The 27,859-nt window shown below is 37.9% G+C and overlaps 1 protein-coding gene across 1 annotated transcript in view; it reads left to right on the top strand.

Moving 5' to 3' along the window:
• Positions 1–27,859, top strand: part of syngap1b (synaptic Ras GTPase activating protein 1b) — a 131,507-nt gene that overhangs the window by 19,150 nt on the left and 84,498 nt on the right. Inside the window, 2 exon segments of the mRNA XM_084088019.1 lie at positions 17,924–18,060; positions 26,932–27,037. Of these exon segments, the coding sequence (XP_083944145.1) occupies positions 17,924–18,060; positions 26,932–27,037 (243 nt within the window).

Raw genomic sequence — 27,859 nt, 5'->3', positions numbered from 1 at the left:
TCTCGTGAGAGCACAAGTTGAATTTGCTCAGCGAGTTACTCTGGCGTCGAGTAATGATGCTCATTAAATATGCCCTTGTATCCGAGCTGCACCAATCACATCGGGTTATCTGATATAGGCGGGCCAGAGGCGAGCTAAACAGATTACGACAGCGCTGTGACGTCGAAGTCATTAGTAAACATTGCAAGATGGCTATGGATGAACACCGCTACAATGAACGAGTTAGACTTGGGTTTTTATCTAAAAGAGGAACAGAAGACGGCGCTCGAATCGTTCCTTTGCAATAAGGGCGTTTTTGCTGTTTTGCCGACCGGATACGGTAAGAGTCTAATCTACCAGTTAGCTCCGCTGGTAGCTAAGCGTATGGGGTTTATTGTTGTGATTGGTCGTAGTGTTATCCAATTGCGTGCAGTGAGATTTTCAAATGCATGCTTGGTGCCGCCCCTCGAGCTGGACGATTTTCATTAGTCGATGCCAGACCCTTAATCTTTCAGACTTAAGTCTGGATTTCCAGGCTAGGTAGATGCCGTACACTGCAAAAAATTATTTCCTTAGTATTTCTGTTTTGGTTTCCATTACAAATATCTAAACATTCTTAAAGGTGCAGTGCAGTAAGCGATTTCTGGTAAACACTGTTGATATTTGAAATCACCAAAGCAAATACGCCCCTACCCAAAAGGATCACACTCCTATCTCGATGCCTCCGCCCCTACATTCACGTACACACTATGCAACACAGACAACGACTATGGCGGAATCTGCTGTGCACAGGGTCCCCGCGGATCCTTAAAAAGTCTTAAATTTGATTTTTTAAATTTAAGGCCATAAAAAGTCTTAAAAAGTCTTATTTTTACTTATGAAAGGTCTTAAATTTTAGATGACACTTTGACTTAGACTTATCTAAATGCTTTCGAAATTAAAACTATCTAATTAGCATAGGCCTACGTATTATTTTTTTTATTCTATCTTTGTGGATTTGCTTGTTCACGTGACAATTCGCATCACTTACGGCAGCATATTAGCCTACATCTGTCTCCTGCACGCGAGAGGAGAGAAGAAAACGAGTAAATGTCAGTTCAATTGTAAGTTCAGTCTTTATGTGCTTAGGAGTGTGTGATATTGTCTATGAACTATTGTAATCATTGTTTTAACTATTTACAAGGCACTGCGAGTGCGAGCTGACATCGCGTTTGTCTCTCATGCTTGCTTTCACTGCGTGACGTGTCAGTGCAGTTATAGATGTCCCCAAATGAGTTTTTGTCTTATATTTATATCATATTGTGTTGTTATATTAGAATATCACATGAGCAAGAGTGCCGTTTTCCTGTGCACAATTGCAAATGTGCTATTTATTTTATACAACAGTTAAATTAACAATAAAGTTAACATTGTGAGTTACTTTTTGGACACAATATTGTCAATTTTCACTTTATATCGCCGACGAGAATTTCATAATGAAGCCGTAGTCCAACAGACAGCGATGATTTTTTTTTTACTGAAATACGCGTTTTGAATGAATCATTTTAACGATTCAATGAACAATCACTTGTTTTTCTGAATGAATCAGCCGTTTGATCAAATCGGTTGAATAAATTAGCCTACTCCAACAACTCGCTTATTAAGAGAGTGACTTGCCGCTACCTACTGGTGGTTTTAGTTTCATATTTAAATTATCCTTTAATTAAAACGTTAAAATTATGAATCATTTCATATTTAAATATTGAATAGCTTTATTTATGCAATTGTAAATGAAGTGTAAATATAGTAGGCTAATGCCAGTTTTGATGCCGCTTTTGTGTCACCTCTGCACTGCAAGGATGGATTTTAATTTAATGATTTAATTTGACATTGGTACTGTGTTATTCTAATATAATTTAATTTGAATGTTAGAATTTGACATAAAAGGTGATGCATACCTCTAAATACGTTTAGAAACAATGTCCATATATAGGTGAAAATGCCCCTGGAAATCAATTTAAGGTGGCAAATATTACCCCTTAATAAATGTTAATTTCGGTCACTACTGTGAACTGACCACTGCTTAGAATATAAAAAATATGAATATCTTTGTGAGTCTGCTGTCAACAACAGGCCTAAACCAGCCAGGGTACCAGTAGGCTACAAAAACACAATCAGTAAAATATCATCTAATTATTATCAACAAAACTTTGAAAATATCGAGACATATTTTTGTCAATATTGCGCACCCCTAATGTGCGGTATTAATTTTGATTTCTTCAGGTCTTAAAAAGGTCTTAAAAAGCCTTAAATTTGACTTTAAATTGTGCAGATACCCTGTGTGCATGCCACCTGAGGGTATGATGTCGTCAGTTAGTGAAAGCAATTTGTGTTGCTATGATAATTCAGGTCAAAAGTCTAAATGTTATTTAGCTCCTTTACTTTGATGGCAAAGCCATCCATTCCTTCCCAAAAACATGAACAGCTTTCTACATAACACGATAGTCCAAGTAACTAATATATTACAAATGTGACAAGATTAAGGGGTTCTAGAGATCACTAAAAGGGGAACCAAAAGAAAAAACATATATAACCTCGTCCCCTGCGTCCGTTTTCCGGCCTTCCTGCTCCTTAAGTCTCTCCAGCGCTGGAAAACTTCTCCGATATCAATACGGGTTCTACCTCTTGCCTGATCATAACCCTTCTTTGTAAAGGTATATTCCACTGGCCTTTTCCTCTTTTGTATTTTTTCTGCCATCACTCTCTTTGCTAATGTATGTCTTCACTGAGCTCTCTCTCCTCCCCCATCATGAGTGGACACGCCCCTTACTGCTGATTGGCTACAAGTGTGATTTGGTGTTCGGTCCAATCCACATTTAAACAACGTTTTTCAAAAATCGCTTACTGCACCTTTAAATTAATATATATTATAAGCATGATGACAATATATTAAGTGTTGTTTTCTGACAAATGTATCAAAATTAGGTGAGTTTAAATTTAAAACAATAAAAAAAAAAATCAGACCCCTGCCAAATGGGGTCAGAAAAATAATCTTGTTTCCATTGTAAATTAAGTTTATTTTTCTGACCCATTAGCAGATTTTTATTTTCTTGTTTTCAACTCACTTCATTTTGATACATTTACTTTGTAAAATAATAATATAATAAAATGAAAAATGTATCTTGGTTTAAGAATGTTTAGATTTTGTACTAGAAAACAAGACAACCATTTTAAATGGTTTTTTTTTTTGTTTTTTTTTTTCAGTGTAACTATATTCTGAGGGCAATTTTTTTTTTCTATTGATGGCATTGAAAGAGTATAGCTGTTTATTCTGGTTAAATACATTTTGTTTCAAGCAACATATACATGTTACAGATATTTAATATGTTGTTTATATTATTATTAAATGCATTAAATTGATAAAAAGTAATAGTTAAGACATTAATAATGTTACAAAAGATTTCTATTTCAAATAAATGCTGTTCTCTTGAACTTTCTATTCATCAAAGAATCTTTTTTTTTTTTTTATAAAGGTTTCTGCAAAAAATATAAAGCAGTACAACTGTTTTCAACAGACTACATACTGCAGAAATATTAAGAGTAAGAGTACGGTACTATGGTATGCTATGCTATTCTGTCATTAAGAAAAAAGAGGGGTATTTTCCCACACAGGCGTGAGCACCAGCATCACATTTCTTTTAAGTGTTTCATAGTATCAAATACTATTTTTCTCACTGTTTGTGAATGCTGTCTCACTTTAAATATTTATGAGCTTCCAAATGAGAGAGAGAAAGACAGCGGCTGCATCCGAAATGGGTGGGTAAAACAGGGGTAAAACAGTATGTGACAAAATAAGTATGTCCGAATTCACAGTACTCATAAAAGAGTAGACAAAAGTACCCAGATGACCTACTACTTCCGACAAGATTCTGAAGTGTGCATATGATGGACACTTTACTATCCCATGGGGCTATAAATGGCAGTTCAGCGACAACTGATGCTGGTAGATCACATGACAGTAAGAACATAATGTAGTACGTTCGAAATACATTCATACCACACACATTCATACTATAGGAAATACTCTTTTAGCGATATTCAAAATAAGTACCTACTCAAGTATGTGATTTCGGACGCAGCCAGAGAGTGTGAGGGGAGGCCGGGAGACAGATGGATTAAAGGTGGAGGGGGGCTGCTAGAGGAACACACAGGAACGGAGGTTGCCAGTGAGTTTGTTGGAGGGTTGGATCTCATTTTTTAGCTATCTTTTTTGTCTGAAGGGCTGCACGATTATGACAGTATACATAAGGGTTGATTTACAGTAATTTGAATTATTCATTTCAATTAATAGAATTTACATTAAATGTGCACTCTGATGTTTATTATATGTTGCACTGGTCGATATCTTCTTGTGCTTATATACTGATACTCAGCAGCGTGAATGTACCATCACACACTGAAAAAAAAGAAGATATGTTCAATAAGTCATGACAACATGTTTTTATATTACTTTAACTCATCAAAATAAGTTCAGCCATTTTCAACTTTCTTTTTTAAGTTATAGCCTACAAGATTCATCTCATTTTTTAAAGTCAGTTTAATAATATTTAAGTTTAAATTATTTAAACAGCCAAGTTGATTGTACTTAAAAGTTTTAGGCAGCAAGTTTTTTTTTTTTTTTTTACAGTGCAGAAAGCAAAAAAAAAAAAAAAGTCACCAATGCCAGAACTTGAAATCCTCATTATTTTTCTGGTTAATCGTACAACTCTTGCTTGATATATATGACAAAATATGGCATAATATAATATTTAAGAGTTTTAGATTTGGCTCACACTTTTTGAGTGTGGTTTTGAATTAAATGCAACAGGATGTTAAATTGAATTTGAATCTGAATGACAGGAAGAGGACTGTATTGAATTTCAATTAAGACATTTAACAGAATTTCAACCCAGTCACACATCAGGCCAATTTTATTAGTCCAACACATTATGCACTATAATTACATCTTTAATTTTGAGTAATTATGCCTGTTTATTCCCTGATTTGTGGAATACATTTCCTTTTCAAGTGTATATTACCATTTAAAAATAATTTGAAACCATGGTTTCAAATGTTTTCATGATTTCAAATGGTGTGTGTGTGTGTGTGTATATATATATATATATATACACATTGAGTATATTTACAAACTTGCGATTAATCGATTTGACATTTATAGCACTAAACTTTCTTATTTATTCCATTTTAATTGTGTTTTCCTTACAGTTACAGTTCTGTATTGTGTGCCACTTAAATCCAGTTCTGAATGGCCCTGATTTACGAGTAACTTTACTTGCTTGTTCTGCACATGGGCGGCAGTTTCCATCAAACTGAGATTATATAACAATCATCAGCACTAATTCATCCTCTGATTTCCACATCTCATTCACTCATCAGATCTCTGGTTTCATGTACACATACTATGAGCTATACATAGCGAACAGAGAGAGCAAACGACTGGAGAGAGAGAGAGAGAGAGAGAGAGAGAGAGAGAGAGAGAAATAGAGTATTTCATGGATGGCTAGGTTGCTATGGGAACAAGAAATGGTCTCTCTTTTCCCAAAAAAGTGTCCTCGTTCCCTCTGTTTCTCTCAAAACCCCTCATTTTTCTCTCTCATTCTCTTTTTGCTTTCTTTTCCATCTCTCTCCCTTCTGTTTTTTCTCCCTCCTCTCAGTCTCTCGCTTTTTTCTCTCTCTCCCACACATTTTAGCACTCTTTCTCTCCGCCTCCCTCTCTCTTTTCGTCCCGTTCTATCCTCGTCTTCCATACCTCTCTCATTCCCCCTCTCTCTCTGATCATCTGTCTCTTTAACACTCACTTATATTCTATTCTTTTCTCGGTTGTCATGGCAATAAGCTGGGGGTGTGTGGGTGAGAAAGAGCGAGGGAACGTGCGCGAGAGAGAGAGTGGGTGTTTCGGAAGTGACATCTCTTGGGCAGTAACCTTGTTTCCTGTATGTAGATTTGTGGGGCGGGAGCTGTAAAGTGCAGCTACAGTGACGCCGTGTGGAGGATGCGGCGAGGAGACGAGCAGGTACTGTAGATGGAAACGCTGCTTCGAGAGCTTCCAGCTATTGATCAGGACTGCATGAGGACAGCTTTTCTTTCCACAACTACAGTGTGCAGTGGAAATGCTCGGGAGGATTAGCATGGAAAATCACTCTTTAATCTCAGTCGTTTCTCCTAGAGAGCAATGAGATTAGTAAATGGAGGCTTTTGCTTAAAAAATGTGTATGGATTGTAGTTTTGTGGCTTTTAGGCCTAGATATGGTCAAGTGTAATTCTAAAAGTTGCTTGAATTAAAAGTCTCATCTTTTGCTTATACTGAAATCAGCAGAAGTTACCAATGCTGTTGTAGAAATCGTAATCCCGATTGTTTACTGTATCTGATTAAACGTTCAGTATATATGACAAATTATGGCAAAAATTCAGAGTTTAAGACTTGGCTTATCACACTTTTTGAGTGTGAATTAGAATTGAATGACAAGAATTTGCCACGCATAACCACAATATGTCCATCGCATTATTTTCAGATAAACATTTTATCAATAATAATATTATTAAAAAGTATTGTATTATATATATATATATATATATATATATATATATATATATATATATATATATATATATATAGTATATACAGTATATATATATATATTAGGGAGATCCAAGGGGGTAATCTTTCAGAAAAAACTGAAGCTTCCCCGGGGCCGCCATTGATTAGCAGACCATCACATTGATTTGCGTCATAACCACACGACTCTCTGTCGCACAGTAGAGAAATTACCGTATGGACAGGAGGAGAAGCTCACGGGCAATCGGGGGGACGTGGAGGCAAAATGACAAAATAATTAATCAGAATACTTAGCAAAAGTTGCTCCTGCTCCTAGCTCATGGACACCTCCTACTCACACTCTCCGTCTCTGCAAGTTTCGGAAGGGAATGATTCAGATTTCTCTTGGCACAGCTACTAGAAGACAGACAGGTTGCTCACGTCATCTACGTCGTCAAGCTCAGTTTGAGTCTGCGCAGTACGGTCAGCCATCAGGAAGTGAGTGCTTCTAACTGACTTCACTTTTCTCCGTTGAATCCAATGGGGTCGCTGTGTCCATTTCTTTTACTGTCTATGGGGAGATCAGCGTCTCTTCTTCTTCTGCATTTTTTACTGGTAGCAAACAGCATTGCATTGCCGCGAGCGCCCCCTTGTGGATTGGAGTGTGGATCGTCTGTGACAATAGATTCGTTGTGCGACAGCATGCACCGAACCGTGATGTCCGTACCGTACGGTTCGGGACTAATACATGTACCGTTACACCCCTAATATATACACACACATATATATATATATATAAAATTATAAATAAATTTGATTTGTATTGCGCTTTTCTTAAACCCAAAGCGCTACAGTAAAATAAACAAAAACAGCAAGGGCAATACAACAATTAAACAAATATATATTTGTGTGTTTGTGTGTGTGTGTTGCGCAGCCCAGCCCTAGCCCATTGTTGAGGTTGACCTCACTTTACCTTATGTCACAAAACAGAATTTTCTTCCTTGACATTTTATTAAATAGTAATTAGGCATGTACCGGTGTTATGTCGAATTCTGACCCACACCAAATTATTGGGGAGTAATAATTTGGCAGGCAGTCGGAATTCGACACAACACCGGTACACATATTCGTACCGCAAACTTTTATGTGTCTTGTGTGTACAAGACGAATACAGCATTGTAGCCTAACCACCATTAACCAACAATAATCACAATAAGCTACGTGTTTTTACTTTCTATAAGAAACAAAGTGTAATTTTTCAAATTATGTCCATTTTATCATGAAATTCAAACAATAAATTAGGTTTTGACGCTCTTTAATTTGGCATGACAGATCACTACATAGGCGCCTCAGTTTAAGCAGCAGCGTGTGAACGTGATCCTATTAAACATGAATGAACATCTGAAGGTATGTTGAAAGATACAGTACAACTTACTGAAACATATCTTGTGTAATCGGTCAATCAGTGTTTCAACGGTAGAAAGACAAACAATATCCCACGTAGCATTACATTTACCTCAGGCAAGTCATTCAGTGTCCAGTGTCCACAGCTTGTTAGTCAGCTAGCGAAATTAACTCTTTCGCTAAATACAGACCCTTTCCAAAAAATTAGAATATCATGGAAAAGTTTATTTATTTCTATAATTCCATTCAAAACGTTAAACTTCCATAGATTATAGATTCAGGGCCCACAACTTAAATGATTTCAAGTATTTAGTTGTTTATTTGTACATAACAAATAAACAACTAAAGAGTCAACGCAGATGGCTGCGTTGACTCTGGATTTAATAAAGCACAGTGGATCAAAGTCCTCTTTTCTGATGAGAGCAAATTTTGCATCTCATTTGGAAACCAAGGTCCCAGAGTCTGGAGGAAGAATGGAGAGGCACACAATCCAAGATGCTTGAAGTCCAGTGTGAAGTTTCCACAGTCTGTGTTGGTTTGGGGAGCCATGTCATCGGCTGGTGTTGGTCCACTGTGCTGTCCACTCAACGCAGCCGTCTACCATGACATTTTCAGAGCACTTCATGCTTCCTTCAGCAGACGAGCTTTATGGAGATGCTGACTTCATTTTCCAGCAGGATTTGCACCTGCCCACACTGCCAAAATAACCAAAACCTGGTTCAATGACCATGGTATCACTGTGTAATTACTGTGTGATTTCATGTAATATTCAAATTTTTTTAAATCCTGTTTTCGTGGGTTTTATGAGCTGGAAGCCCAAATTATGTACAAATAAACAATTAAATACTTGAAATCGTTTAAGCTGTGGGCCCTGAATCTATAATCTATGGAAGTTTAACGTTTTTAATGGAATTATGGAAATAAATAAACTTTTCCATGATATTCAATTTTTTTGGAAAGGGTCTGTATATGCACTATATTAGCCTATATATTAGCCTATATTACATTTTACTTAACCTGTTAGTGATGTCTTGATTATTTAATGTAGGTTTAAATAAATCTGGAATGAAAATGACAGCCACTGTGTATAAATGATTATAATTCAACAACGAATTGGAGTAAAAACATATAGGCTAGGCCTAGTTAAATTTAGAAGTTAATGCAAAAACTGCCTTACGTGGAGCTTACATGTTTGCATACAATTTGTTATTTGAGTGTTGATTATTATATCTAAAAATAAATAGCAATTGAAATTAGACTAATAGTTTGGGCTCTGTTGTTAACCTTTAATATTATAGTAATGTGCAAGTAACGGCTCCATATAGTTTAGCATTAGCAGAGATAATTATTTTATCCTTAAGAAACTTTTAACTATAACTGAATTCATTTAAAGACAGATACACAATTTGTTCAGTAAACCACTGTTTAATAAAAAAAAGCAGTTTTATGTTTAGTTTTCTCCCTTCCTGCTGTACCGAACGAACCGTCAGTTTGGTGTACCATTAGCGTTATTATATAGTGATATGATACTGATGTAAAATCAATTGTGCAGCCCTACAAACAAGTCTGGAGCCTTTTTTTTTATATTAATGCTAAATCACAATATTATTATTTTTCACTTATAAAAACATAACAATAAAATACAGATCTACTTTTAAATGAACTTCAATGGAGAGAATTTTTTTCTTTACTTTTTTTTTGCCTCCAAATGTTGGCATCTACCAGCAGTGGTTAACTGACTCATGTTTACCAGCTAAACCTTGACCTTTTGGTGAGAGACCTTGGGCTCTGTAAATAACAAAATATGTATTATTTGAGCCATTCTAAAAACTAGCCAATCAGAAACATTCTCAACCTGTCAGTCATTTAGCATGTTGGGGTTTGCTGGCAATATTGATGAACTGAGATGTCTTTGGAGATGTTTGATAAAATCACTTGAACTTTTAGCAGCTTCTTATCTCAGCGTTTGCTCAGATTCTCTGAAAAGTCAAGAGATCTCATTTCTCATCTGTTCACTACCAATACCAAATGATCTGAATTGCTATCCATATTCATTTTAGAACTGTATGTCAAATATTGTCTATTTCTATCTATTTTTATTTCTCCAAATGAGTTTAGGAGAAACATCTGAGACAAAGCTGATACTTAAATCTCCTGAGCTAAAGATCATCCTCTGAGCAATAACATTTTGTTCCTGCTACTGCTGGATGACACATTCCTGCCTTTTAAAGTCCATTATGATGTGAGGTCGCATGTCCATCACGGTGCATGAACGCAGAAATGCTTTTGTGCATGCATCAAAGCACGGCCTTTCAGTGTGCTTGAGCCTACTGTAACAGACCATTGACATCGGCTAATGCAACACAGATATGATTATGAAAAACTTGCTTCTACTCTCTTTTCCGTGCACTACCTGCCTGGGGCATCTGGAGATACTGTGTGAATATTTTTAGCACTGTTTTGAGTGCAGCGATGTGAATAATCAGTGTTTCTCCTGTTGGGCTGCGTAATGACAATGTGAGGCTGACCCATCCGTGGCCTTTTCCTCATGTGCACGGCACACATCATCACCCACAGCCCGCCAAAGAATAGTAGCACCCTCTCAGAAGTGTGCAAGCCACAGACACTCAGCGTTTGTGATGGAGAACATGAAGAGGCGCCTGCAGCGTTTGTGTCTGGTGTCAGAGGGTGTTTAGGACTCTAACTGGTGCACTCATTTACTGATCTGTTGCAAATGTGCTGAAACGGATGCATATGAAGAACAGCTTTTCATTTAACAAAGAAAATGTTACAGAAACAAGTTTTGCCAGGAATTAAGTTATGAGTGTGCATAGTAGGATTGGCGCGGTAGTCGTGTTACCGGTGTACCAGTTTGGCCATACACCGAGTTTTGCATTTTTATAGAAATAAAATCATTTTAGTTCAGTTGGACAACGGATGCTACAGTTATAATAGATCCATAGATCAAGAGAAGCAGCGCAGAGCCACAGGAGTCATGTGACTAGAGTGAGGCACAATGACTGACAGGACGATGGCGGAGGCAAAAGCGCTTTTGTTAATAAAAGTTGCATTTCTTTGTCTAATACAAGTGAGTTTGTCATTGTTTTATTGTTGTTGTGTTTTCATTAAGAAGCAATAAGGAACCACAAAGCATTCGTTGTAAAGTAAGGGGATTTTTTTTCTAACGCCTCATGCCAGGCGATGCTGCAGCACGTTCAGCACCCCTACCTCCCGCGGTACTGCATGTTCGTTCCCGGAAGAAAACTCAAGACTACAATCGAGGCGTTTCAGTTCAGAACCAGTGACACTGATATAGAGAATAACTCCCTTCGGACTGGAGTGACTTAGTGCTTTGTAACTTTGCAGACCTTTTACATGCTCAGACAGCAAGATTACACACTAAAGAAAGTTGAAAATGTAAAAGAGCATAATAGGTCCTCCTTAACTTTCACGAAACAAATCCTCCTTCAGCCAGGCTGTTTATCGAAATTAAGCTGCAAAAATAGGTGGTTCAAAATTATTATGTCACAACCATGGGTTGTGGGTTGCACAACATTAAAGGGTTAGCCTAGTTCACCCAAAAAGTTTTATTCTGTCATTAATTACTTACCTTCATGTCGTTCCAAACCCGTAAGACATAAGTGAAAATCTTTTTGATTAAATCTGAGAGCTTTCTGTCCCTCCATTGACTGTCTCCCTCCATCTTTGAAACTTCAAAAAGGTCATAAAGAGATCGTAAAACTAAAAAAGTTTCTAAAGAGACTTGATCGCTTTATATGATGAACAGGCTGCTTTGCCATTCAATCTGTTCATCATATAAACCGATGTCTCTTCAGAAAATTTTGGAATAAACCGCTCAATTCATATGGATTAGTTTTACAGTCTCTTTATGACCTTTTTGAAGTGTCAAAGTGTAGTTGCGTAGCTGTCAGTGGATGGACAGAAAGATCTTCATTTGTGTTCTGAAGATGAACGAAAGTCTTACAGGTTTGGAACGACAAGAGGGTGAGTAAATGATGACAGAAATGAATTTTTTCCGTGAACTAACCCATCAACATACAGGCATTACCCCCCCTCATGAATTACATGCATTTTAAAATGCACTTCATTCCAGTGATTCAAAGCAGAATTTATTTTTCAGCATCATTACTCCAGTCTTCAGTGTCATTCCTTTAGAAATCATTCGCTGCTCAAGAAAAATGTCTTATTATCAATGTTGAAAATAGTTGTGCTGTCTAATATTTTTATGGAAATTATGATACGTTTTTTTTATTTTTTTTATCAATTTAATAAATCCTTGCTGAATAAAAGTATTAAGTCTAGTCTTCTTAAAAAAGTCTTTTTAACAGTAGTGTATGTTCCCTATAGCTTTATTGCCTTGAACAAACACTAACATTGTACCTTGTGTTATGCTGGCATAAAGTCACTTCATATATTTCTTGCACCTAAATCATTTCATGTTCTTTCCCTATGAAGTCTTTAGTTATTGTCATAAGCAGTTTCTTTCATGGCGTGCTGTTGAACAGAGCAGCGCTGGGCAGCTCACCGGAACTTCTTGTCAGGACAGAGCTGGATGTGACAGGCGATTTCCATGGCAGAACAGATTTCAGCTGGCTTACTGTCAAGCGGAGAGCCCAGCGCGCAGTAGTGAGTGTGTTGCACAGCCCAGCGGTGGGGCTACGGCTCAGAGCAGCGGCGCAGTACTGTGTTTATTCTGCTTGTTCGAGTCACTTCATGGCCTGCTGTCATGTTAAAGGAATAGTTCACCTTCAAATGAAAAGTCTGTCATTATCTACTCTCATTTGTCGAATCATATCGACTACTTTTGTAGTTCTTTTGGGGTGCTTGTTGCATCAGAATTTATTTGTTTAGGTTCAATGTAAGGTTCTCTTATGCTCACACAATGGCTGCACTTATTTGATCAAAAATACAGTAAAATTACAGTATATTATTAGAATTTAATATAATTTTTCTATTTTTCTATATTTCAAAATGTAATTTATTCCTGTGATGGTAAAGCAGAATTTTCAGCATCATTACTCCAGGCTTCAGTGTCACTTGATCCTTCAGAATATGATGATTTGATGCTCAAGAAACATTCCTTATTATTGTCAATGCTGAAAATGCTGCTTAACACTTTTATGGAAACCGTAATACATTTTTTACGATTCTTTGATGAAAGTATTTGAAATATTTTTTTAAATAATTATGACATTTTAAATGTCTTTTGTGCATCCTTGCTGAACAAAAAAAAAAAAAATATTTGCTAAAAAAAAAAAAAGTATTTTGAACAGAGGTGTATGTTCCCTTTAGCTTTATTGCCTTGGATAAACATATTGTGCCTTTGTGTTAAATCAAATCATTAAAAGGTTCAGTGTTCAATAGACATTAGTTTCCAATTTCTGAAGATTTTTTTCCAATAGCTCCAACAAATGAAACACTGAAAAAATAAAAGTCCATTTGTCTATGCATCAATTCTAGCAAACATAAGGCTACTTAAGTCCAGAGATCTGGTTTGTGAGTGCATTTCTCTGTTGTTCTCGAGTGCTTGGAGGAAAACTGACAAATGTGTGTGCGAGTCTGGACAGAAGTGTCCTGAGCTGGTCCAGCATCCCTCTGATGCCGCCACCATCTGTCAAGGCTGTTTCTGATTGGCTGGAGGTTCCGAGGGTAGGGACTCATGCAACGAGAGGATACCGGGGCATAATATCGACTCTGAGCTGTTTTTGGAGCGAAAGTGTGGGAGACACGTCTAGCTGTAAGTTTTATAGAAGAACAGAGATGAAGTAAAAAAGTCAAAGGCCAAAGTAATGGCTTTATTGCTCTTGCCTTGGCTGACAGGGCCAGAGCTGAACCTGATGAAACCTTAGAGCTGTACAGGGCTATCAATATCAACGTCTGCACATGAGTTATACGATTACAGTCTGAGGAGAAAGACACCCTGGTGTCTGTAAGGTACATTGCTGTCTAAAAATGTAGAAGCTCATATGTATTGTGGTGTTTATGTTTGAAAGCTGTGTTTGCTATGCTTATGAGGAGCCACGGACCAAAGGTACCACGCATCTTAGGTACATATTGTGTCTGTTGGGTTTTTTCTTGCTGTTTTTGGCTGGGTTTCTATGACAGCCCATTGAACCATATGGTAAAAAGTTGCCAAATTTGGCACACTGATTGGGAAGGGTATGAATTTCATTTCGACCAACTGGTTTAACTCTGATGTTAGTGTTGGCCCACCAACAGTCCATTTATTGACTGATGTAATGCTTACGAAAAGCTAGCTACCACTTGCGTTGCTTCATGAAATTGAGGTTTAACTACTTGGGTCACAAAAGGTTGAAAGTGGTAGTTGCGTAGACCGTCAATGGAGGGACAGAAAGCTCTCAGATTTCATTAAAAAGATCTTAATTTTTGTTCCAAAGATGAACGAAAGTCTCACAGGTTTGGAATGACATGAGGGCGAGTAATTAAATGTTTGGGTGAACTATCCCTTTAATGGTTTTAGACACACAGAAATGCTCATTACGAAGTCTACACAAATTTACGCTGCTACTTCAGTAGGGGTGGGAATCTTTAGGAACCTCACAATCCGATCCAGTTCTGATTCTGGGAGTCACGATCCGATTCCAGAACGATTCTTGATCTACTTTTTCCCCCGTATTAAATCATTTACCAACTTGAAAATCTTCAAATCTTTTTATTTTATTTTATTACATAAGTATCATCACATAATATTATTTTTAATAATAGTATTTTTTTAATAATTACACATTAAAAAATTTAATTAAATATTAATATCCTTGTAATTCGTTTCAACTTTTCTGAACTTTATAAAAAATATCATTTTATAGACTGTTCGAGTATTTGTGTGTGAGGAATTGGAAGCAACGTAATGTCATCGTGCATCTGCGGTTAAAAATTAAGCTCAGAATCTATTCTGAATCGTTGGAGAGAGAATCACGATGCATTCATGTATCGATTTTTTTTTTTTCTCCCACCCCTATTATTCAGGCGTTTCCATAAAACTGTTCATGGAGAGTGTTGAATCTTTTGAAATACTTTTTTGCTGTGCCTGTCAATTATTGTGAAACAATCCATTTCAGATTTATCTGGCCTTAAATAGCACATAAAATTAAAAATGAATTGTGGTTGGTTGCTGCACTAGCCATTGTATGATCCCTCACTGTCTAAGTGAGTGTTTTTTAGACATAATAAGCTTCGAAGTGGACTAGACTTTATGCCACAAGTCAAAGGACTGTCTATGTAAGATTACACTAAAGCCCCTTTCACACAGCTCGTTGATCCCGGGAAATTGACGTAAAATTGCTAGAGTGCCTTCTGTGTGAACGCAAACACGTTCCAGGATTGATGCCGGTGTTGTGCAGTATTTCGACCCCCTGCCAAATTATTACCCCCCTCGTTGAAGTCAGTACCTGAATGCCTAATCCTAACCCCTCCCCCACAACTAATCCTAAACCTACCAATACTAGGGGGGTAATAATTTGGCGGGGATTGAAATTCGGCACAACAGGACCAATGCCGTAAGGGGTATTTTGTTGCTCTTAGAAGAAGGTTTGTGTTCGTCATCAACAAAGAAAGAACGAAAAAATGTATGCAAACTAGAATGAAGCAGAGACCAGGGATCTCCTTACTATCCGCATTGAAGCGGAGATCATTTGCCAGCTTTGTGGAACGGTACGCGATGCGTTAGTGTACAACCGAATCCGGACAAAAATGCTCAAGCGTGGTTTCTCGAGATCGAAAGCGCAGATCATTAGTAAACTTAAGATGCATTATAAAATCCACTAAGTGCACGGCTACAATGGAAAGAGCAGTAGCGGAAGATTAGACTGGCCTTTCTACAACACATCCTGACATCACGTGTCTTTACGGGATCTTTACGGGTTGTGTGTGAACGCACTCACAGACTCAGGAAAATCACTGGCAGTGTGAATGAACCAAAATCAAACGATTATCCGTGTATTCTCTGGAATCTCTGTGTGAAAGGGACTTAAGGTTACTTTAGCAGTTCTAGCGCCACCTATTGGTTAGAAAATCACTCCTCAGAACTCTGGAAATCTTCAAGTGATGCTCACCGCAGAGCCAAAGGATTTAATGGGAGGAGCTTTAACTAGTCCTGCTCCACCTCTGTGGACCTAATTAGGGTTAGGGTGTAGCTAGACCCTAAAACCCCACCCCTAACATTCATAGAGGAGGAGCTGGACGTCAAGCTCCACCCATTGGATCTGCAGTGAGCATCCTCTTGAAATTTTCGTAACTAAGATGTTTTTTTCCGGTTTTGGTGCTTTCTTTAGTTCCGTGCAGCGGTTGTGGTGCGAACTATTGGATTGTTGTGTTTTTCCACAAAAATCCAGTCAAGGCCAGTGCTGTGCTGAATTGTCAGGGATTGTAACACTTTGGGCCCTATTTTAACGATCTGAAACGCAAGTGTCAAAGCGCAAAGCGCAAGTAACTTTGTGGGCGGGTCTTGGCGCTGTTGCTATTTTCCCAGCGGGATAAATTACTCTTGCGCCAGGCGCAAATCTAAAATGGGTTGGTCTGAAGTAGCTTCATTATTCATAGGTGTGGTTTGGGCGTAACGTGAAATAAACCAATCAGAGCGTCATCTCACATTCCCTTTAAGAGCAGACGCGCTTTGTTCTAAAGCGAATTCCTATTATAACGGCGGATTTGCCAGACGCGCGCCAGGAGCGGTTCACAGCCAAGGAGAGCAACGCTCTCGTCAGGGACGTTGGGGATGGAGAAACCCACCCAAATTAACTTCGGTTAAAAAGGTGTATGATAATATGGGTAAATGTGTAAGCTAGATGTATGCTTTTATAATAAATTGTCTATCTATCTATCTATCTATCTATCTATCTATCTATCTATCTATCTATCATAATAATGTATGATTTGCAAAAATGAAAACTGCTGCTTCTGTGTAGATGAGAGAATCTGTATGCGCGTTGTGCACACGCTACATTGATTAGGGCCAAGCATGCGCCCTTAAAATAGCATATGAATAACATGCGCAACGCGCCACTGACTTTAAACTATTTTTTCCTGGTTAGTGGCGCAATTGTTTTCTAAACCTGCAAAATAGCATGAAGGAACGTTTGCGCCGGAACACGCCTCCTTTTTTGCGCTGAACCGCCCAGGGAGCGCAAGTTCATTCCCTAGTTTAGCGACGTGCTTCTGTGGAGGGAAAAGCGCGCTTTGCGCGGGTGCAAAATAGGAATGATACATGCGTCAGTGTACAAAGTCAATTGCGCTGGGTGCAAGATAGGGCCCCTAGTGCTATTAAGCAAATTGAAGTATGATAATTCATCGATATTCATACTGTACAACAGGGATGGGCAACTTTGGTCCTGGAGGGCCACTGTCCTACAGAGTTTAGCTTCAACCCTAATCAAACACACCTGAACAAGCTAATCAAGGTCCTCAGGATTGCTAGAAAATTACAGGCAGGTGATTTTTTTCAGGGTTGGAGCTAAACTCTGTAGGACAGTGGCCCTCCAGGACCGAAGTTGCCCATCCCTGCTGTACAATATATATCTTTAATTCAGCCATATAGCCGATCCACCATTTTACATGTTTTTTCAGTCATTCTACAGTAAGGCATAAATTAATTTTACCATGACAATTGAATGCCAACATTTTATGTTGTTATCATTTAGCTTTTGCTAAATCAGATTTAAACTTACAGTACATTTATCCATTTTTGAAGGCACTTTTATTCAAAGCGACTTGCGCTGCATTCGAGATATAGATTATTTAAATTTAGTGGATGACTTTGCAGATGAATGTTTGGTAACAGCACCACATACTGGTCAAATGTTGTATGTTCCGGTTAAATATAGACTTTGAACTAATTGGAATAAAAGCATAGTTCTGTCTTGCATTTTTATTATTAACATGCAGTCCCTTACCTGTTGTCCTCTCCTCCTCCTCCTCCTCCTCTCCCAGATGCGAGGTATGCTGTCCCCCCCTCCTACCGACAACAGCCCTCCTTCGCTGCTGCTCCCTCCTACGAGCAACCCGACTGGAATCCTCGTCTGTGTGTGATCAGTGGAAATCAGCTCTACATGTTGGACCAGGAGGAGGTACTGGCAGCCCAATCACATGTAATCATGCACTTCCTCAAGCACTTCCTTTCCAGCCTGTTCCTTTACTGAGTTTTTGTGCCGGGTGGTAATTTAACCGCCAGTTCACAGGAGGATCTTTATTTGAGACTTGCCACGGCTCAAAACACACACTTTCTGTTTCTATATTCTTTAGTTGACTTGCATGTACAGTCTGGGAGTCATGTAAGTGCAATTGTGTAACTCGCATAAGTATTAAGTGTGGTGAGTCATTATTATCAGTTTGTTAATTATCAGTAGTCTGATTAAATCAATATTTGAAGAAGATAATACCAGTTTTTATTCTAAATATTTTCAATGGCAAGTTACAAAAGTAAGGAGCGGTTATTATGTATGTTTTATATATATATATACACACACACACACACACACACACACACATGCACAATATATAATTTTTTTTTTTTTTATACATGTATCAGGTTATAATATAAGTACAATATACAGTATTATGTCATAATATAATAGTTTATGTAAAAAAAATATATATTATATAATATTTATATTGTTGTAAAAAACCCGATAAATATATATTGTTATATTAATTAATTATTATTGTTGTAATATATCCGATTAATAATATATTGTAATACAGTATAAATACAGTATACAGTATCATGTTATATTATAATAGTGTATGTAAATATAATGTTGTAATATACCTGATAAATAATATATTATATTATTATAATAGCATTATTCTATAATATTATAATATATATAATATATCTTTTTAGTTATTAATTAAAAGTCTATATAATTATTAAAAAAATATATATTTAAAAAATTTTAGCAAATGAAATGTACATGGAAATTGCTGCAGTTAACCAAACAGTGATTACTCGCAATTTATTAAAACTGCATTTAAAATTTGGAAAAGAGAAATAGTTTCTTATTCAAATGATCACTGGTGGAGGGGTTCAGATGCAGTTTGCTTGTTTTAGTAAATAAAAACAATACAAATATATATATTAGGCTACGATGTGAACACAAGTTCCTTTGCATGTTAAATGAAAACTTTCTCTACAGCAGAAGTTCCAACTTCCAATCCCGTTATTTTTTTGCATTCTTAAAGGAACTGTATGTAAGATTGTGGCCAAAACTGGTACTGCAATCACTTTCAAATTACTGTAGAGCAGTGTATTCCCTCCCCCTCCCCCCTGACTCGAGGTTGCCAGATAGGCTGCAGAATCCAGCAGGAACGTAGGCTGACACGTTTGTAGCTGCAGCTGTGCTAACTAGAGCAGAGCTGGCAACCCGGATGCTGAAACACAACTGACTTCGTGATTGGTAGATAGGTGGAGGGTGGCGCTTCAGGCCAAAACACAACATGACAACATCAACATCAGTTGAGGGCTGCAACTATCACTTTTAAATGACAATATCCTGGCCGTACTACTGTTGTCAGTGATATAAGTATTTGAAATGAACATGATTTCTTAATGTCTAGTGACACATCAGGGCCATTTTATGATTAATGGAAATACATTTCTTACATACAGCTCCTTTAAGGTCCTTGCACACTGAGGAAATGTTCGTATGCGTTTTTTCGTATTCGTCATACGGTGGCTCTGAATTGTCAAAACACCTCTCAAAATGCTTGCTACGGATGCGAAAAACGCAGAAAATTGAACCCGATCCAAATTTTTTTATGACGGACGAAAGTTTCGGAGGCAGTGTGTAAACGTGATTGACAAAACATGAGGTTGTATTTATTTTTTAACGTTTCAGACGCGAATTTCGGACTCAGTGCGCAAGGACCTTTAGAGTCTAGTCTGAGCGTACCTTGAGGACGTCAGCCCGTGCAGTGCCTGTGGATCTAATGGACACACTGGCTGAACTGTAAAGCAGGCAGCGATGTGGATCAGGTCTCTAGTGGAGGAGAGCGCTGAGAGGCTCATTAATCAGAGGCACCGTCCTGACTAATTGCACCCGTTTTGTTGCATGTCCCGATAAGGCCACACTTTGAATAGATGTGAATCAGTCGTGACAGGCTAATGGCTGTCACCTCTGTGAAGATGAGCACCATGAAATATTCATGGTTGTCACTCATCTGCTGCAGGGGACAGTTGCAGCCCTGTTTGTGTGTGTGAGGGTCTTCATTCAGGTCCTGTAGTGAATGACAATCATCTCCTCCATGAAGACATTTGCACTCTGGGAGTCTGCAGGAGGACATGCTTTCTCTGATTGTTTCAGAAGGTGTTGATGAGTGAGGCGAGTAAAGTACTTTCCAATCAGTTTATAATGTTACCACTTTTATTTGTTCTAATTTGCTTTAATTTTAGTACTTAAACGTCAAACTTCAAATTTATTTCAGTTGGTTCCAAAGGCAACATTTCTAATTTTCATTATAAAATGTAAGTGTAATTTTATTTCAGCATTATTTCAATTAACAAAAAAATATTTGTAATAGTTTCAGTTTTTAGTTTCTCCTCAAGTTCACTCAGGTGTCCTATCAGAGTAACTATTTACTTTTATATATATATATATATATATATATATATATAGGACTTTCTTGTACATGTATATGTATATATATAGGAAGAAAAAAATATATAATGTTTAATATACATATATTTACTATTAGTGTTACTATTATTTATTATCTACATTATTATTACATTATATATTATAATAATTATATCATATTAATATTATATATTATATTATATAATAAAAAAAAACACCTAAAAACTACTTCTGGTAATTTTGCTTATATTTCTTAAAATAAATACTTGATATGTATTTCATGAAATGACATTGATACATTATATCAATAACCGTCTAAATACATTTAAATACTTTTAATTGTCTGATTTACAGCTAATTTGAGTCCTCACGTAAAATCGTGTTGAAAGAGAATCAGATTCAGAGTAGGTTACAGTTACGTGGATGATAGAAATGTAGTGACTTGTTGCTATGCTCAGAAACAGCCTTTAGAGGGAGTGAGAGAGAGAGGAGTGATTTGCCACCATGTCATTAGATCCTAATTGATGTTTGGTGACAGTGGCCCACGTCCGACTCCACACACTCTCTGTGCACCAGCCCTCAGATGAATGGTCCTCGTACAGATCTGTGCAACCGTGACACTGCGTTACGCAAGTAGACCCAGAGCAAGGCTTCTCTCGCTGTGAGTGGGCGGCAGCCATTCTTGTAGTTGCCCCAGGAATCAGGCTATGGAATCATGCGCTAACCAAATCGCTCTCTGTGGCTGCTCGCATTGTGTTTCATTGTGGTATTCCAAGATGTCACAGTAAATATATTAATTAGTATGGACACAGTCAACAGAGAGGCTTTGATCGCAGCTGACGCTGTGACAGAACATGACAAGTCTTTGAGAAGAGCCGTTAGCATTGTGGGAGTCTGTTTGAACTGGAGGAAAAGATTATGTAATGGATTCCTGGGATGTGTCACGTGAAAATATGAGGAGAGCTCATGAAATGGTTCTTTACCATAGAGAGCAACAGTAGCTGTCTAGTTTTGCAACATCCTTTCTGGCAGTATTTCTCCCATTCATTTCTCCCAAAGGGATTTTAATAAAGTCTTTGTTAATTCATGCCATTAACCAAACCAACCAGTTACAGGGTGTATCACAGCAAAATAAAAATAATAGTCAAAATAAAACACTTACTAAAAAAGTTGAAATATTTTATTTATGTTGTGCGATGTCTTAATTTTCTGAGTGGCCGGTTTGTTTGTGCAATTGCATAAAACCAGAAGACTTTCCAAATACTAATATAAGCAATAGGCTTTTTTTGAAAAGGAAATTGAAAAGAAGAATTAATAAATTATGAATAATTTACTGCCATTTTCTGATAATCATGTAATCAGTAAAAAGTAACTAGTCTGATTATAAATTCAGATTTTAAAATGTAATATAATCTAATTACAAGTATTTAATTTTTGGAATCTGATTACGTAATCCAGGTTACAAATAATCAGTTACTGATTATTTAAGTATACTGTATATATGTGTGTGTGTGTGTTGCAGAAAGACTTATTAAAAATAATTTGAAATAATGCAGACTGACAGCTTCAATAGAAGCATATATCATCAATTAACACGCTCATTGCTCACAGTAAGTCTGTCTTTAAATGTTTAGAAGTTATTGTTAAAAATCTATTCCCCTAATGAGTAAATGAATGGGATTCCTTATCTAAAATAGCCAATAGGTTTTAGTGGCTATTGCTAGTCAGAGGTAGGAAAAGAAAAGATTGTATATTATAATGTTTTCAAATTTATTTAGTCAACTTTTAGGAGAGTTCTAGCTTATAAATGTTAGTCTCAACGCGAATGCTAATTTTAACCTCTTTTAACTGTTGAATAGAAGTTACTTGAATGCACTAACATAGGTCTAAAGATGTCTGATTTGTTATTTCATTTATCACTATTAAAACATGTAAAAAGCAATGTAGAGCTGTAACAAGGCTGCCATTTTGTTGTAGGTGGAGAATTAATTTCCATATATTTGTGGTGAGAAAACTGTGCATTCATCTATCTATATCTTTCAACTGCCACATCTGACTGATTGCAACTGTATTTTCAATCCATAATTCAATGATTGCACAGTAAAAATGAAACAGCAGATAATATATCTCTGGTACAACGTTCTCAGGATCAGGATACAAACAAGTGAAAATCATCCTGTGTCATTTATTACCAGAGCAGCTGGAACCTGACAGTGATGTGATGTTGATAGAAGCAGACAGATCTCATCCTTCTTCTCTTTACCTTCGCTGTTCTGCTGTGATACCGCGGTGTTCACGGGGCAGATCCGGGATGGAGCGGGATGTCAGCGAAGTCAGTCGAGGTTCGGGGTCAGTCGGGCTGCCGGCAGGGTGCTGTCAGGTTGGGCTGTGATCTATTAGCGCACCATTAGGACAGAACGGACTGCACACCTGCTGCTCTCCTCCCTGTTTCCTCCCTCACCTGCCCCATCACACAGCTGGGCTGGTTTAGACTGCGCTGACATATGGCATACTCCCCTATAGCGTAGCATGGATGCGTTTGCCAAGCCTGAGCTCAGTCCAGATTTAGGTGGGATACACACAGAAAGGGTTCTGTGTGTATCATGAAGTTCAAGTACAATGAAGTTCATTCAGACTTCATTGTATTATATATATTATATATATATATATATATATATAATACAATGAAGTCTGGATCAAGCTGGAGAAATGGCTACCAAATTTGAATAAAAAATACTATTGCCACTGAAAAGAAAATTACTTTTCTCTAATTTCATAAAATATAGGGCATCCTTTATCCAAGGGAAATTATTTTTAATGATAACTTATAAACCATTAAAGACAGCACTACTCTGAGGCCATCATGCTGCATTATTTAACCTTATTATTATTATTTTTTTAAATAAGCAAATTTAGCAGTGGAATTCCTAATGAAAAATTACATTATTCTCCCCATTATATAAATTATATACCCATGATTCTGCAGCAAAATCTCCACCAGTCAGAGAATCAAAACAAGGAACTGGCACTAAGGCCCTGTTTACACCTGGTATCAAGAAGTATTTTCATCAATCCGATCACAAATGAATGATGCTAAATACAGGTCTAAACGTGACACAACGTTGACACAACATCGTTTTCAACTAAAAACGAAAAAAACACAAAATGCAATTTTTTGAAACCGATACCACTATCACACACAGAAAGGGTTCTTGGGATCAAAACAGCTAGATGTTAAACAACAGGACACAGATGTCTCAACGCTATCACTCACTATCCAGCTAGATTCATCATCAATTACCGCATCAAGGTCGGTCAGAAATCTTGGAGTAATATTGGATGACCAGCTGACCTTCACAGATCACATTTCAAAGACAGCTCGATCATGCAGGTTTGCACTGCAAAACATCAGGAAGATCAGGCCTTTCCTAACTGAGTATGCAACACAACTTCTCGTCCAGGCCCTGGTCATATCTAGGCTTGACTACTGCAATGCTCTTCTGGCTGGACTTCCATCATGTGCAACTAAACCTCAACCAATGATTCAGAATCCTGCAGCTCGTCTTGTCTTCAACGAGCCAAAAAGGGCCCACGTCACTCCTCTGTTCATTACACTGCATTGGCTACCTCTCGCTGCTCGCATCAAGTTCAAGGCATTGACGCTTGCTTACAGATCTATCACAGGGTCAGCTCCCTCCTACTTCCACTCGCTCCTACGAGTCTACATCCTTACCAGAAGCCTACGATCGGTCAACGAGCGACGGCTCGTGGTTCCATCACAGAGAGTCACAAAATCACTTTCCAGAACATTCTCATTCACGGTTCCATGCTGGTGGAACGCTCTCCCCACCCTCATCCGGAATGCAGAATCCCTGACAACGTTCAAAAGACAACTGAAAACTCATCTCTTTCGTGAGCACTTAACCTCATAAAAAAATGAATGAGGTTAATCCTCCCTTATCGGGCTTATGCTACTCTGAACAATGCCTGAACTTTGTATTTTGAGCACTTCTTGCGTTGTTTTTGCCTCTTCACGATGACTCGCTTAATTTAGTCCTAAATTGTAAGTCGCTTTGGACAAAAGCGTCTGATAAATGTACCGTTATCATCTCCATGTAAACTATAAAAACATGAATTTGTGAAAATGGTGAAGTTATGCACATGCTTATTTTGTTCTCAGTCTATAGACCTTATGCGCCAGAGAAACAAGCCCGCAGCCATCTTTGAACTTCTTTGAACATCTTTGAACTTCCGTTTTTTTGCGGTAGCATTTCTATGGCATCGCTGTTGAAGAAGCAGTGGATCTATTTATTGTAGAGTTAATGAAAGTTATCATGAGCATTGTAATGTTTGAAGTGGATGCCATAACAAACGTCAGTAGACCGGGAAGATTTTAAAAACGCGCTGTTCATTCACAGCATTTTTAGTCATTTCCTCGGATCCCTGTGAACGGGGATAGTTTTGACAATGTTGTCATCTGTCCGCGAAAAATGCAAAGGAAAAACTTTTTCAATTTTTACTACATCGTCGTCATATAAATGTACCCTAAAACGTTTTGAGAACCAAGCAGAATGTTCTCTCACCATTCCTGATTTCTAACACACACTCACAGCGTTTGCCGTGATCTTGCGGCGATAAGAGCAGAAACGAAGGCTGATGTATGTTTTTTTCGTCATCTCCTTTCGCATTTATATATAAAATGTGAGTTTATTTCATCCATTAGATCAAAAGAGAGTTTGTATCGTTGTGATTCACCATGTACGTATCTGGTTGGTTTGGTTAATGTCTTGTAACTCTTTAATAAAGACTTCTGGAAGACTAAAAACACTTCCGGAACCAAGGCCGTTGGAAAAGTGGGCGGGCACTGTTGCGCTCTATATCCAGTGATTGCTCGTCTGTTGGGCAGCTGATTGTCGATCAGTAGTGGGTCCATCTCCACCTGGTCTCTGACTCTTGTGTTTTGTTCACAGTTACTCTCTGTGTTGTGTGCCAGATAACATTGAACCAGGTAATTGCTGCCAAGCCAACGACTGTGTTGCCCAGCTGATATCACAAGTAGAGTCCCACAAGTCCTGATACACATTGTAGATGTGAATCTATTGGTTTCAGTTTCTTGAAATTAGCATGATTGTGACAGATCAAGCCTAAATTAAATTGTGATTGTGTCTCTTCAGAAAATTTGGACTAAATCCCTCAATTCATATGGATTAGTTTTATGATCTCTTTATGAACTTTTTGAAGTGTCAAAGTGTCAGTTGCGTAGCTGTCAATGGAGGGACAGAAAGCTCTCAGATTTTATTAATGTAAGTAATGACAGAATCTTCATTTTTGGGTGAACTGTCCCTTTAATGGCGTGCACTTAAAAATAAATCTGCACTGCCTGCATAGTAGATAATTGTTCATATAAAAGGGCATTTACATTAATAAACAGTGATCTTGCATGCTTTCTAGTAAGTCATGAAGGATTTATTGCATGCTGTGCATCTTTTATGAGGCAATCCTTCTTGCAATTTTGTTGCAGCTGGCTATAGAGCCATTTTAAAAGACAAACAAGTAAAACATAATATTTAGTTTGCTTTGCCCTAACAGAAAACACTCTCATGGTTATAACATAATGTAGACATCCTTCATTTTTTAAACTATAAAGACAAACCGCACGAATGCACCGTCAGGCAGAGTGCGCACCATTATCTTACTGTCAGTCAGCTGTGTCGATCCCTTCAGACCTCCTAAATCTGCATTTTTCTCTGTGTGTGAAAAGCTGAGCTGTGCATAAAAATGGAAAGAGTTTCCCATAATGCAGCTGGGTCCGAGTGACAAGGCCACCCCTGAAACATTTTAGCTGCTTCCCATAGGGCTCAGTGTCTGATCCTCTCTTGCCCCACTCATTTATCACACCAGACTGTAGGTAATCGCCTCCTTCACAGCCTTGCTCTCGATATCCCGATCGCATCTCCCTCCGGATAGTGCCGGCGAACACAGGAGAGACGCTCACGCCGCTAAATATCCCCTGTGCAATTTGAAGGCAAACTTGCACTGAGATGTTGTCCTCCGTGTGCTTGCGGACCCCAAACTCACGAAGATGAGTGAGCTCTCCCTATTAAGAAGAACTCCCGTGAGATGCAGCCGCATACCGAGGCTTAAATAAACACATTTAACACACAAGTTTGCAATTATTTTCCCCACTAACCCCAAACACACACCATTGCTTTATTATTTAAAGGAATCTAGTCTCAACGGGACTTGTTGTTTTAATAGCGGAGGTTTCCGACTGGTTTAGCGCAGAGCCCTGCACGTTTGACTCAGCTTGCCGTATTGACCTCACACTCTTTGCACTGACCTTTTATCTCTGCTCTCCCGCAGGTTCACCCTTTGTTGATGCGCGAGCGGCGCTCCGAGTCGCACAGGAACAAGCTGCTGCGACGGACGGTCAGCGTGCCTGTGGAGGGGAGGCACCATCCTGAAATGGGTGAGTCGTACACGTGCCGTCCTGCTTCCACTCGATCTGATGCCTTGACAGTGACACCTTTAACAAAGCGCCTACACTATTTAAAATGAAGGTTCTTTATTGGTTCCATGAAGGACCTTTAAAATCCATGGAACCTTTCCATTGCACAAAAGGTTTCTATAGTTGGAAAAAGTTATTTAGATTATTAAGGCAAGACATCAGGTGAATAGGGTAAAATATTTAACTAATAGATATCACCATTATTCCCCAGTTGATTGATTACATTAAGAATTACAAACATTTTTTTTGTATTTTTTTTTTTCTGAAATTGTTTCAATATGCAAATGAGGCATTATCTAATTAAAGGTAGGGTAGGCAATTTGTTTTATACTGGTTGATATACTGTTTTACTGGTTAAAACTCTCTTCACATCCTGATAGCAACCAATAATAGAAGTGGTCTAAATAATAAAACATGTACATATATCTTCTGTGGAAGTCTCAGGACCAAAAAACGTTCATCCAATCATTGCATTCGGTCCGACAACATATGTATTTCCATACCTCCGCCAACTGCTCGCACAGAAATCACACGTCATTGCCACAAACGAACAGCAGCCGCCTTTTACAGTTCCTCGTTAACAAAACAACAAGCTTATGCTGCGTTCACCCCATGTCATAAATGTGATTACAAGATGGGAACCCGTGAGGTTCTACCCGGAGCTGATTTATGCATTCCTATGTCAACACTATCAACACCGAAATGAATCTGCAGCAGTCAAGTGGTTCAAGCAAGAGCTCTGTAAATTGTTTACTTTGTTTATTATTGTAATGTTTTGTGGTT

This window comes from Abramis brama (genome assembly GCF_963993115.1).
Source record: "Abramis brama genome assembly, chromosome: 17".
Taxonomy (NCBI): Eukaryota; Metazoa; Chordata; class Actinopteri; order Cypriniformes; family Leuciscidae; genus Abramis; species Abramis brama.
Note: the sequence above shows the minus strand (reverse complement) of the source record. Positions and strands in the feature narration are given on the sequence as shown.